Source organism: Periophthalmus magnuspinnatus, chromosome 16 (assembly GCF_009829125.3).
Source record: "Periophthalmus magnuspinnatus isolate fPerMag1 chromosome 16, fPerMag1.2.pri, whole genome shotgun sequence".
NCBI classification, from domain to species: Eukaryota; Metazoa; Chordata; class Actinopteri; order Gobiiformes; family Gobiidae; genus Periophthalmus; species Periophthalmus magnuspinnatus.
In genome coordinates, this window is record NC_047141.1 from 24,511,110 (window position 1) to 24,523,106 (window position 11,997).

Here is an 11,997-nt window from a genome sequence, read left to right on the forward strand (position 1 = left end):
ACATGGACAGACAAAAGCTCAGAGAGACAGTGAGAGGCCAACCCATGGAGGCATTTAACAACCATCATCAGTATCTTAAAGTCAGTCCTGAAGCTGACAGGGACCCAGTGCAGAGACCTACACAGGCGAAATGTGCTTATATTTCCTGGTGCCCGTGAGTGTACTTTCTGCAGCGTTTTGGACTAACAGTGAGGTGGATGGAGCCCTGGTCCAGCCCACAGTACAGGGACTTACAGTAGTCTAATCTACAGGTGATGAAGGCATGAATGACACGCTCCAGGTCAGTGCAGGGCAGGTATGGCTTCACCTTAAAAGAACCATCAAAAACAACACCAAGATTTCTGGCAGAGTGATGGCAGTAGCAACTCAAAGACCCTAGAAAGGTTTTGGCATCTGATAAATCCCCAAATACCACAAATTTCTGTTTTTGATTCGATTAGCTTTAAAAAAAAAAAAAAAAAAAAAAAAAAAAGATTTAGAGCCATCCAGTCCTTTACATCCTTAAGGCAACTTAAGAGGGTTTGGATGTCTGTGCTGGATTTAAAGGGCAACCTGCACATCATCTGTAAAACAATAAAGGGAGATATTTTATATTTAAAAACACAGGGTGATGTACGTAGTTCAGCCCAACGCTTAACAAGTCTGCAGAGTCTCATCGTGCCAAATCAAGAAGAGTTATAGCTCCCTCTGCTGGTACACCGGCAGATAATATATTATAATACTGCTCTGCACCAACAGATGACAGAATAGAGCAGACCAGTCTCTGATTCAATCATATCTCATCATGTTAAGGTCCAAAGCACAGTTTTGAATACACACACATGAATATTTTCATTTTTAATATGCAAATATATATTTAAATTAATATTTAAATAACCTGTTTATGTTTATTAACAATAATTGACTTCTTCCAAGAAATGGGACCACCTACAGCTGAAGGCGGCACATGAGCTTTTGCTTAAAGTGAAACCTTTGCTGAAATTGTCTCATTGTTTCCGAAGACCACGCGGGGTCCACACGGTATGAACACTTTATGACAAACTTCTCTTCCTTAATTAATTTGACCAGTAACTCTTTTGGTAGCTCAAGGTAAATACATTTGTTTGGGTGATATTGTAGGCTTATTTATTCAATGGAACACTCATTTCCATTGTAAAACTTATACCAGTGATTTCAGCAAACTACAAATCTGACAACATATGGGATTTACTTGAAAATGAATGTTTGTTATTACTGACACATTTTGTAGCCTAATACTTTTATCTGTCTTTCAGTGAACACACTGGATTGTTTTTATAATGGCAACCAACAATTTCTACTTTCTTCTTTTGTCCCTATGCAGTAAGTCTTCATCTTTTCTTCTTTTCACAATTTTGAAGGTGGTCGCGCACAGGAAACTAAGTCATGTCAAATGTAAACAGGATGTAAACAAGTGTTCTGCTGCACGAACAGTGATATTTTCTGTTTTGTTTTCTAGCAGACGTGGTTTTGGCTCTCTCAGGTATGTGTGAAAGAAGTGAATACATTGTCTAAATGAAGAACTACTACATACCCTCTTATTCCCTGTATGTGTATGGCAGAGAGCCCTGTGTCGTGCTATAAGATTGAACCTGGGACAGTAGCCGGCATCATCAGTGTGGACATCATACTCACCCTCTTAATAGTCGCTGTGACTTACCATTGTGCCCGAAATCAGCAGCAAAGGGCTACAAAGGGTAAAATCTTTTCTATATCTAAAATGAGCAAAACAGTTATATTAAGAAATCACCCCTTTATTTTTTTCCACAGTTGAGAAAGTGTACATGAATGTTCGGGCAAAATGCAAGACCTAAAACGACCACAAATGTAACTACTTTACTACTTTACTTTAGTTTAATGTTACAATGTCTCTATAGGTCCTCATGCTTTAAAATGTTTATGTTAGACTCTATTATGAATTGTATTGATTAATTAATTCTGTGATTAAAAACTTTAAATGTTTTTTTTACAAATCTTCTTGTTAAGTTGTGTTTTAAAGTAATGCTTGAAAATATTAAAAAAAACTTAAACATAGAATAACTCCTGTTGTTTTGCTCTGAAAAAACACAGACCGGGGGTGGAAAAAGTAGTGATTTAAAATTTCCAGCCCGACTCAAAACCACTCATTACAAAACACTGCAAACCCAGACTTATTTTTTTGTAATGTTTCCATTTTTTTAAACTAATATAGGCCTATAACATTTTGGTAGAAGATAATTAGGGACAGGGACATTTTATTTAGATGTTTTTGGACATCTAAATAATTTGTCTGTGTTTGTGTGCAGTGGTCATTTTTGTTCCTCAAAAATAATTAATGAAACAACAACTTAAACCGGTGAGTAGGTTTGTGCTATAGTTCTGATTTTGCTAGTTGACTTTCCTTTTACTGATCAAAAGCGGACCTGGGTCATCTGTCAGCAGTAAACCGCATAACATGAGGAAATGCTCTATTCTGAGATGTGAGCCACTGCTACAGAATATGCAGGTGTGATGAACGAACAAAACCTTTTAATGTGCTAAAAGTTTGAACATAAAAAACTGCACATGTATTCCTAAATGCATTTTCCCATTTCTGTTACAATGATGTGAGAAACTAACTTGGATCTCTCACATGAATATGACACATGAAACACGGACACTTCCTTTTTACTGAACTCCCCTTTCTGCTAAAACGGTCACATGATTTCATACCTCTTGCCATTGCTTGTGGTGGGCAGTTAGTTCTCACTTGCTTACATCATAATCATCAACATCATCAAAAGAGAAGACAACAAAACTTTGACCAAGCATTTAATCATTTTCTCCCTCTGCATACACGGCATTAGGATGCTGCCTGACACCTTATGCGTTGATTCCATGTTTGGTAAGTTGTTTACTTACTGGTATATTGACAATTTGGAAAACTTGAAAATCTCCACTTATTTTACCTCTTTAGGAAGCACAGAGGAAACGCAAGGTAGATATTCTTTCTTTAAAGATGTTCTTTGTAACTTTTTTGTTTTCCCCATGCTTGTTTCCAAGATGTTATTGCTTTGCCTGACTTGTTCCTCATATGGCTTTCGATTCTTATCTATCTCAGTCCATTTAGATGGCTTTTTGAGTTTTTCCTTGCTGAAAAGGAAGGTCTACAGACAGGGGATGTTCTGGGACAGTTATCCATTTGCTTTGTTTCTGTTAATTAATTTATTTGCTTGTCTGTTTCTGTTTCATTGTTGATTTTCTAACTTTTTGTGTTGGTTAAATCAGTTATTATGTTCAGGCCTAAGAGGCAACTACTGTTGTGATTTTGAGCTTTACAAAAATAATTTGAATTGAACTGAATGTTTTTACTGCTAAAAAATCCTTAAAAACATACATTATTACCATAATAATGTACGGTAATTGTCACTCAACAGCTCTGTCCTGCAACTTGGCTTGGTGGAGTCACCTGCTTGTCTCCATAAATAAACTTAATGCTATATTGTGGACCATTCCAGGCAAAGCAATAATATCTCCATGGAGACAAGTCAGTGGCGGTCCCTCCATCAGAAAAGTTATGTCTTCTGTAGAAAAGGTTTTAAAGAAAGTTATCTAGACACTGTTTTTGAAATCAAGACATTGTCCATCTACCTTCAAAACCTTTTGTACTCACTCGTTAATCGTGCTCCTACATTTGAATAATGCCAATATATGTGCTGCTGATAATCAAATCCAGTGCATGTTTGTTGCAGATTGTGGCACCTGTTACCACATCAGTATGGCTGTGGTCATAGGCATTGTTGTATGTGACATTTTATTGACCATCATCATAATTATATCAGTCATTTGTTTTGTGAAGTCATACAGTAATAGACAACGAGAGTTACGCGATGGTTAGTATTTCTTCATTTATGTGTGGCAACTATTATCAATAATTGTTGGATGGAAATAAGTTGTAACTGTTTTTGTTTTAAATCAACAGAAAGAACAGTACCATCTCCTGAATCAAAAGAAGTCACCGAATCGCCTTATCAGGTAAAACTGTTTCTCTTCTTTAGTATAGGCATGGGCTAATAGATTCATACATTCTTGCCTTTGTTTTACAGGAGTTACAAGGCACACAGTCTGATGTGTACAGTGAACTTAATCACTTTAGGTAGTAGAGTCGAGATAAATACTATATTGCACAAATATAAAATAACTAGTAGGCCTATATTATGTGGAAGAGATATGCAAGTGGACATTTGATCTTTTTTGTTCATAATTGTCTCTTGACAATGGAGATGGCCTCAGTTTCAATCATCAGTGGAATATGTACCTATGTATACTAAGCTATGTACTTTAGTTTGTTACTCATACTGTTGTGCTTAATCAATGTATTTAACAGCATATACATACTTGGGTGTGTGGTGAAGAAGATATTCACAGGAATGCATTAATCATGTGTTTATTTATTGTTAATTTACACTTGTAAACATTAAATTACAACCACTTTCAAAATCAATATCACCAATTAAACAGATATTATTAAATATTGTAATAGAACATTTTCAGTGTCCTCACTTTCATTTTTTTTAATTTTTTTTACAGTTTGTTTGGGCTTGTTTTTAATGCAATTTCTCTTTATATAAATTACATGACAAGATGTTTAGAATAGCCACAAAGGATCTGTTAAGTCTGAAAAAGCCCAAAAGAAAAAAAAAAAAAAAATCCCAAGCACGTGGATGTGGAATCAGCTTCCTGTGAGTCAGCTATTGCGGGGAAGATCTTAGGGGAAAAAAATAAAAATTGTTACTATCAGTTTCTTAACATAATTATACACATTTACAGGCCCTTTTTACACACACATTTAAACTGCAGTAAATGATAACAACATATTTATTACCCTGTTCAAACATGGGTTTAATACTTACAATAGAGATTACTGTATTTTATGGTTTTGCCGATGATTGTGTGTTAGACAATACTGGCTTGGTGGTCACTGCTGCAGAGGGTACGCCTTCTGGAAAATATAACATTAAAAATAATTAATAGGAGAAATTTCTTTAATAAAATGTTGAACAGTACTCTTACCCTCTGGTGGTATTTCATCACTGATATCTTCTGATGTATCTAAGGAAATACAGTTTATTAAATTGGAGTTACAAAATAGGGCATTATTTTGTTCTTTTTTACCTTCATCTTCAAGGTCATCATCTGTGTCATCGTTTTGATCTGAGCTGGTGCTGGCTGCCTCTGGTAAGGTTTCCTCTGCACTGTCATCCTCCACTGACATGCTTTGGCTTGGCTCCTGCGTATCAAACTCCACACTACTTGCTATAGCTATTTTTCGTTTTCTGGTATCAGTTCCTTCTTCACTAAAATTGTTATGGCGTTGTTTATGCTGTGAAGTCCTCTGTGCCGTCTGCTCTTCACTTGCAGTCATTGTATCTGTAGCGTCCTTTGTATCTGGTTGCTCTTTGCTTACCTGTTCAGTATTTGGTGATGTTTTCCCTGCTGTCTGCTCCTCACTTGTCTGTTGAGTAGCCGGTTTAGTTTGAGGTTTTTGTTGTTCTTCACTTGCAATTTGTTTATCTGAAATTCCAGTTTCTTTCTGCTCTCCACTCGCTGCCCGGTTCATTTCTGCGTTTACTTGCTCTGTGCTTGTTTGTTGAGCATCTGGTGAGATTTTGTCTGTTGTTGATGTTGTCTCCTCGCTTGCCTGTGGGGTATTTGATAAGACATAATGGATATTTTGCTCTCCACTTGATGCTCGGTCAACTCCGGGATCTGCTTGCTCTATGCTTGTTGGTTGTTTCTTTGGTGTGTTGTTCTCTGCTGTTACCTCCTCCCCACTTTCTGGTTGAGTATTTGGTGAGATTTTCTGTAGCATTTGCTCTTCACTTTCCTGTTTATTATTTGCATTGGCATCATGTCGTGAGAGTTCTCTGCTTGTTGCTTTGTTGTCCACGGTGTCTGCTTGTTCAATGCTTGCTGGCTGAATCTTTGGAGAAACCCGGTCTCTTGTTTGTTCCTCACTTGTTTGTTTTGTATTAAGCAAGGTCTTGGTTCCAACTTGCTCCTCACTAGCTGCTGTATTCCACATTGCCCTGCGTACTGCCACCTCCTGACTTGTGGCATGTTGAGGATCTTCTGGGATGCCACCGACAGTTTGCTCTGCACTGTAGACATGGACAATTGTGGGTGAGCCAGTGCCTGAGGTTGTGTTGTTACCACTTGCTATTGCTTGATTCACCAAACCAGCATGAAACACTGTGATCTCATAGCTTGCAGGATCTAGAAAAACTTAGAAAAAAAGTGAATTGCATACTTGCTTATTTATTGTACATTATGATCAATATATTCTTGGACATCAAATACAGCTGTAAGTCTAATAAACATTGTATTGATTTTAGTTTCACAGAAGCTCGTAGCCTACATATTACATACAGAAATAGGCATGTTACCTTTCACTGGAACTGTTGCAACAAAAATGTGCCACTCCAATACCACAAATAACAGACCACAGATGAAGCTGTAATTAACAAATAAAGTTGTATAAATTGACATATTGTCACATAAAAACTTGTATGGGTATAATATAATTACTTACACGTTCATTGTTGCAGCTGGCCTCTTGGTCTGACAGCACTGCAGTGATTTCAGGTAGACTCCAGGAATGCACTGCTTTTGTACCTCTATTAGGTCTAATTATAGTTTGTGATGTTGTATCAGATTTGGTTGTTGTCAAAGACTGTTGTGTGTAACCATGTGTGCGACAGGTCGACTTCAGCGACTGCTCGGTTTACACTCACAGACCCAGTCACTATTTCTGTTCACTTTTGAGCTTTCTGTTCACTTTTGGACCATACTGAATAGACTTTTGTCTCTTTGTTTGGTAATTACAGGTGTCTATGGTTTTTGAGAAACAGGAGCCTTAAAATCTGGACACTGTTCCTCAGATGTATCCAAAAATAACACAAGAGAAAAGCCAAGTTGTAACTTAATTAGACTACCTTACTCAATTCTTCTTTGTGAGGATTTAGAAAATATAATCCATGGACTATTTGTTTGTCATTTAGACTACAGACCTGCAGAAGCTAAAGGTTCACTATGCAACTTCAAATCAATCAAACAAAATATACTTTATTGCCCCAAAGGGAAATTTGTCTTGGGGAAAGTGCTGAAAAACTGCAGAACACAGAACACAAAATAAGGTAATGAAAAACAATATTACAATATGCCTATAAACACAGATTTAATAACTATTTAATGTATGGTGGAGGGTCTGCTATCTTCTTGTTTTCATGGCAGTAACTGTGTGCCCAGAAAGTTCCTCAGTATGGCATAAAACTTCAATCTCCATAAAGACAAGCAGACGATGCTACTGCGCCAAGTTACAGGTCAGATCTGTGGAGTGAGAACCCCACTCCCATGTTTTTTTTTTGTTTTTTTTTTTACCAATTAAAACACCTTTGTTTGAGGTGCTGCCCCCCACCAGAAAAGTAGCCTATTTGTGCATTGTCCATGCAGGCAGCTCACACCAGTTCACTCTAAAGAGAGAACTAAAAGCCTAGGCCTCATAAAAATATTTTCTGGAGTGAAACCCATTTCCTCTCTGTGTAGCCTATGATATAAACCAAACATATTTCAGATACAAATTGTTAAGGAGTGCACTTTGGACATCCATTTTGAACTTTTTTCCACTGACCTGTTGGTTGCTGCAGATTTGAGGTCTCCCCATGAATAGGAAAAGCACAGCGCCATCTTTCGGAGAGTTTCTTCGCACTAAGCTCTTGATCCCAAGCTTCGCCATATTTGACGTCCTAACAACGCTGAGAGGTAATCGTGTTATTAACTCTAAAATCGACGCTTTTCTTGATCCTTTGTTTGCTATTTACGTGTGTAGGCAAATAAGTAACGTGTAACCCAGCTGGATTGGCATCTCGCTGCCTGTTCAGAGTGTTTGTTTGATGTTTTTTCAAGGCGTTGTCAGCCTCGCCAGTAGCAAGCTATTCACACTCGCAGCTACTAGCCTAGCACACATTTCAGAAAATTATTTCAGATCAATGTCTTTTACTATCGGCTGGTAGATAAAACTATGCATATAAAATTGATTAACTATTTGTCGTGTTGGGCATGGGTGTCTTATTTGATCTTCAAGTACTATATTGTAGCCTACAACTAACTGACTTTCCACCCGGCTTTTCTCTATGCTAGCCAATGCTAATGCTAGTATTCTACAGCCCATTTCATTCTACTGAAAGCGCTAATGGCTAATGCTAACTAGATAGCAGTCTAACCAGTGACCGGTTGAACTACCTGGTGGCAATTGTTAGCTCACATACTCATGCAACGCTACGGGCCTTGGACCAGTCGGTACTATTCGTAGTGTTTTCTTTTAGATTGTCCCTTTTTAATGTTGCTAATTGCCTTTATCTCTGTTGCTTCACTAAACTAAAATGATCGAAATGTATTTGGTAATTACAGTGGCTGGCACACTATCTGGGATAGTTAGTTTAGCACATTGCTGCTTTATTGATTTTAATCAACCTACATTCTGTCCTTTTATTTAACAGGAAACACTGCCGTTGTGTAGCCCCCAGTAATGACTGCATTGAGCCCTGTACCTCCTGATTAAACTGGTTGGATGCCCCCATTATCATTCAGGTTTCTCCATTTCACACTCAAACATATGTATAGACACTACTGCTTCACACATATTTCAGAACTACATGCTTGTCAACAAATAAACAAATGAACATTCTTATTAGTATTTGTATTGGGAGTCAAAACATAGTAATTACCAAATTATTTACATACAGTAGGGCCAATAGATTATGTCAAATGTGTAATTTCAGCATTTTTGCCTATGTAGCCTCTTGACAACAACTTTTACGAAAACATCAGCATCTCATCCTGGAGGCCAACTGCCAGGTAATTCAATTTAATCTCATATAGTTTATGTAGAAGTTATTTGTGAATAAGGGTAACTCTGTTAATTCAATTTCCTTTTAGGAGAATTAGAGACCTTTGTGAGTAGAATATGTCTGGCCCTGTTCCAAGCCGCTCTCGAGTTTACCCTGATGTAAACACACAGAGGCCTCGGGAATACTGGGACTATGAGTCCCATGTCGTTGAGTGGGGGTAAGAACATTTTTAACATTTGTTTTTATTTCTTTCCTTGTCAGAGTAACTGACTGACTTGCATTATCACTTTGCAGAAACCAGGATGACTATCAGCTTGTCAGAAAACTGGGTAGAGGCAAATATAGTGAAGTGTTTGAAGCCATAAATATCACAAACAATGAAAAAGTGGTTGTTAAAATACTGAAGGTAAGTGAATTAAAATATAGGGGTTCACCTGTAACAATGTGTATCTGACCTATTTTTATTTTACTTTGTAGCCTGTCAAGAAAAAGAAAATCAAGAGAGAAATAAAAATCCTTGAAAATTTAAGGGGTGGTCCAAATATCATCTCACTGTTAGATATAGTCAAGGATCCTGTGGTATGTTAACCTTTTGTTAAGACCTATTTCTATGTCCCACTTATTTCAAATGTTTAAATAAACATGTTTTCTATTTTAGTCCCGAACCCCTGCCCTGGTCTTTGAACATGTGAACAACACAGACTTTAAGGTAAGCATATTCCCTTTTCAAACATTTTTTTTTCTTCTGTAGTGTATCTAATTTAATCCCTATCTCTTTATCTCTTGTAGCAATTGTATCAAACCCTTTCTGACTTCGATATACGGTTCTACATGTATGAAATACTTAAGGTTGGAAACTAATGTTCTAAATGTGTCGTTTTCTATAATTATGGAACTAAATCCTGTTTGCCCTTTTTTGGTAAAGGCTTTGGATTACTGTCACAGTATGGGGATTATGCATAGAGATGTCAAGCCACACAATGTAATGATTGATCATGAACACAGAAAGGTACTGTCTTTAACTAAACAAATACTTGTTTGTAAACTGTGATGTTATCATCCTCTCAGATGGGGTGGGGGGGTCCTGCATTGTCTTGATTATCAATTTTATCATTTATGCATGTCTTATTGATGATTAATTTAACTACTTCAACTGCTTCAAATATCCACACTTGAACAATGTTGATTGTACCTGTCCCCCATTTCATTTAAACACAACTGTCCTATGTGATGGCATTCAATTAAATAGACTTATTGCTCCCAGCTCCGTCTAATTGACTGGGGATTGGCAGAATTCTACCATCCAAATCAAGAGTACAATGTGAGAGTGGCGTCCAGGTACTTCAAAGGACCTGAGCTGTTGGTAGACTACCAGGTATGAGTTGCTACAGTTTATCTTGCTGTGTGAAATACTAGATGTTATAGTCCCCATAATTGTTTTGCAGATGTACGACTACAGCCTGGACATGTGGAGTTTGGGATGCATGTTGGCCAGCATGATCTTCAGAAAGGAACCGTTCTTTCATGGCCATGACAACTATGATCAGGTACAGAATCAAAACCTTTAACCATCACAACTGTAGACTGTGTTTTGGGTTGTAACATGTTTTTTTTTTTTCCTAATAGCTTGTGCGAATTGCAAAAGTACTTGGCACAGAGGACCTGTACGACTATATTGACAAGTACAACATTGAATTGGATCCACGGTTCAATGACATTTTGGGAAGGTAATATTATCAACCCATCAGTTTTCCAAAATCACATCCGTACATGTTTTTTTTTGTATTTTTTTTATAGACATTCACGTAAAAGGTGGGAGAGGTTTGTGCACAGTGAAAATCAACATTTGGTTAGCACAGAAGCTCTAGACTTCCTGGACAAACTGCTGCGCTATGACCATCAAGCCCGCCTCACAGCCAGAGAGGCCATGGATCATCCCTACTTTTGTCAGTACACAACTTATTCTTCATATGTTATTAGTAGGTTATTAGCAAGCTTCTTGAGGTCTGGCATGTTCTGTTTTGTAGATCCCATTGTCAAAGATCAGGGAAGAGGGGCCACTCCTGGAGGCATGGCTGCCAGTTCCACGCCAGTCAGCTCCTCAAGTATGATGGCTGGTAAGATCTTAAAAAATACCTAGACTTGTAAGAGTTGACTTAAACGTTTCCTAATCCACACTGCATCTGTGTCTCTTTCAGGCATCACCTCAATGTCCTCTGCACAGCCAATGGCTAACATTGCTGGATCCCCGGTCATCTCTGCCCCCAACACTCTGGCCACACAGGTCCCTGCAGCCACTGGGGCTCAGCCCTGAAGCCTTTCCCTGTGTCTGTGTGCTCATGGCCATGCCTGCCTAGCCCCACTGTGGCCTAGGGCCATGGCTCCCCTTTTTATGTTGAAAATAACAAAGAAGATTTCAATTGCTTTTCACATTCAGTTATTTTGACACCTGGACTTGACAGAAATGTATTGTTGCGCCTGTCAGGATTATTAGAATTAATTTGGGTGTGTATTTGACAATGCTGTTGTCGAGAAATTCTAATAAGATGTAGACATGAAGAGAATGGATAATAAAATTTATTTTGTATGTTCCAAATATACAGTCTTGCTTGAAACTGTTTGATGGGGATCCTGCTGTATTACACTGTGAACCTAAACACAACTTCACAAACTGAGTCCGGAGTGTGGTGTGCCCTGCCTACAGTGCTCAATGGTTGCACATGATGTAACAATGCAGCAGTTGTTGGTGTTTTGAAGTTGTTAGATGCTATCATTCATTAATTGGATTTTGTAGATATTCTACAGTTACTGTCAGGTTGCATGCACCCAATGCTGAGTATCACAGGGTCAATAGTTTGCCAATTTTATGTTTCTTTCACTTCTGTATGTGTATGTATGTGTTCATGTTTGTTTTTTATGAAGTCTCTTACACATGATTTTGATTACATAGACAATTTTGTAACTTTTGTTTTATGTTGGAAAGACTCATCAACTTCAAAAGCAACTTCAAAAATAAACAATTTAAACAGGGTTTTGTAGGAAGGACATGTTATTGCATACCCTCTGTCTGCGCGCGGCGAAATTAAACACTTAATGTTTATAGGACAAACTC

The 11,997-nt window shown here is 37.7% G+C and overlaps 3 protein-coding genes and 1 long non-coding RNA gene across 5 annotated transcripts; 3 read left to right on the plus strand and 1 right to left on the minus strand.

Moving 5' to 3' along the window:
- Window positions 1-970: 970 nt before the first annotated feature.
- hcst (hematopoietic cell signal transducer) lies at window positions 971-1,869 on the plus strand. Of its 2 annotated transcripts, none has more exons than XM_033981381.2 (5): window positions 971-1,020; window positions 1,275-1,341; window positions 1,478-1,501; window positions 1,581-1,715; window positions 1,789-1,869. In XM_033981381.2, the coding sequence occupies exons 2-5, from the start codon at window positions 1,299-1,301 to the stop codon at window positions 1,830-1,832; spliced, it is 246 nt and encodes an 81-aa protein (XP_033837272.1). In that variant the 5' UTR covers window positions 971-1,020; window positions 1,275-1,298; the 3' UTR covers window positions 1,833-1,869. The 2 variants fall into 2 exon arrangements, with proteins under 2 accessions (XP_033837272.1, XP_033837273.1); XM_033981382.2 differs by having other exon boundaries at window positions 1,481-1,501.
- An 896-nt stretch (window positions 1,870-2,765) lies between these two features.
- On the plus strand, window positions 2,766-4,480 carry tyrobp (transmembrane immune signaling adaptor TYROBP). The gene is made up of 5 exons (XM_033981364.1): window positions 2,766-2,881; window positions 2,954-2,974; window positions 3,729-3,869; window positions 3,959-4,011; window positions 4,083-4,480. The coding sequence occupies exons 1-5, from the start codon at window positions 2,845-2,847 to the stop codon at window positions 4,134-4,136; spliced, it is 306 nt and encodes a 101-aa protein (XP_033837255.1). The 5' UTR covers window positions 2,766-2,844; the 3' UTR covers window positions 4,137-4,480.
- A 415-nt stretch (window positions 4,481-4,895) lies between these two features.
- LOC117383371 (uncharacterized) lies at window positions 4,896-5,355 on the minus strand. The gene is made up of 3 exons (XR_004542416.2): window positions 5,152-5,355; window positions 5,050-5,088; window positions 4,896-4,978 (listed from the first exon to the last, which is right to left on the minus strand). It is a non-coding gene; the product is annotated as an uncharacterized LOC117383371 (long non-coding RNA).
- Window positions 5,356-7,684: 2,329 nt separating this feature from the next.
- On the plus strand, window positions 7,685-11,916 carry LOC117383368 (casein kinase II subunit alpha). The gene is made up of 15 exons (XM_033980531.2): window positions 7,685-7,797; window positions 8,535-8,625; window positions 8,834-8,892; window positions 8,974-9,102; window positions 9,180-9,291; window positions 9,363-9,464; window positions 9,544-9,594; window positions 9,675-9,734; window positions 9,811-9,894; window positions 10,150-10,260; window positions 10,331-10,432; window positions 10,512-10,612; window positions 10,683-10,831; window positions 10,913-11,002; window positions 11,084-11,916. Exons 4-15 carry the CDS (start codon window positions 9,002-9,004, stop codon window positions 11,197-11,199), a joined length of 1,179 nt encoding a protein of 392 aa, XP_033836422.1. The 5' UTR covers window positions 7,685-7,797; window positions 8,535-8,625; window positions 8,834-8,892; window positions 8,974-9,001; the 3' UTR covers window positions 11,200-11,916.
- Window positions 11,917-11,997: the final 81 nt, after the last annotated feature.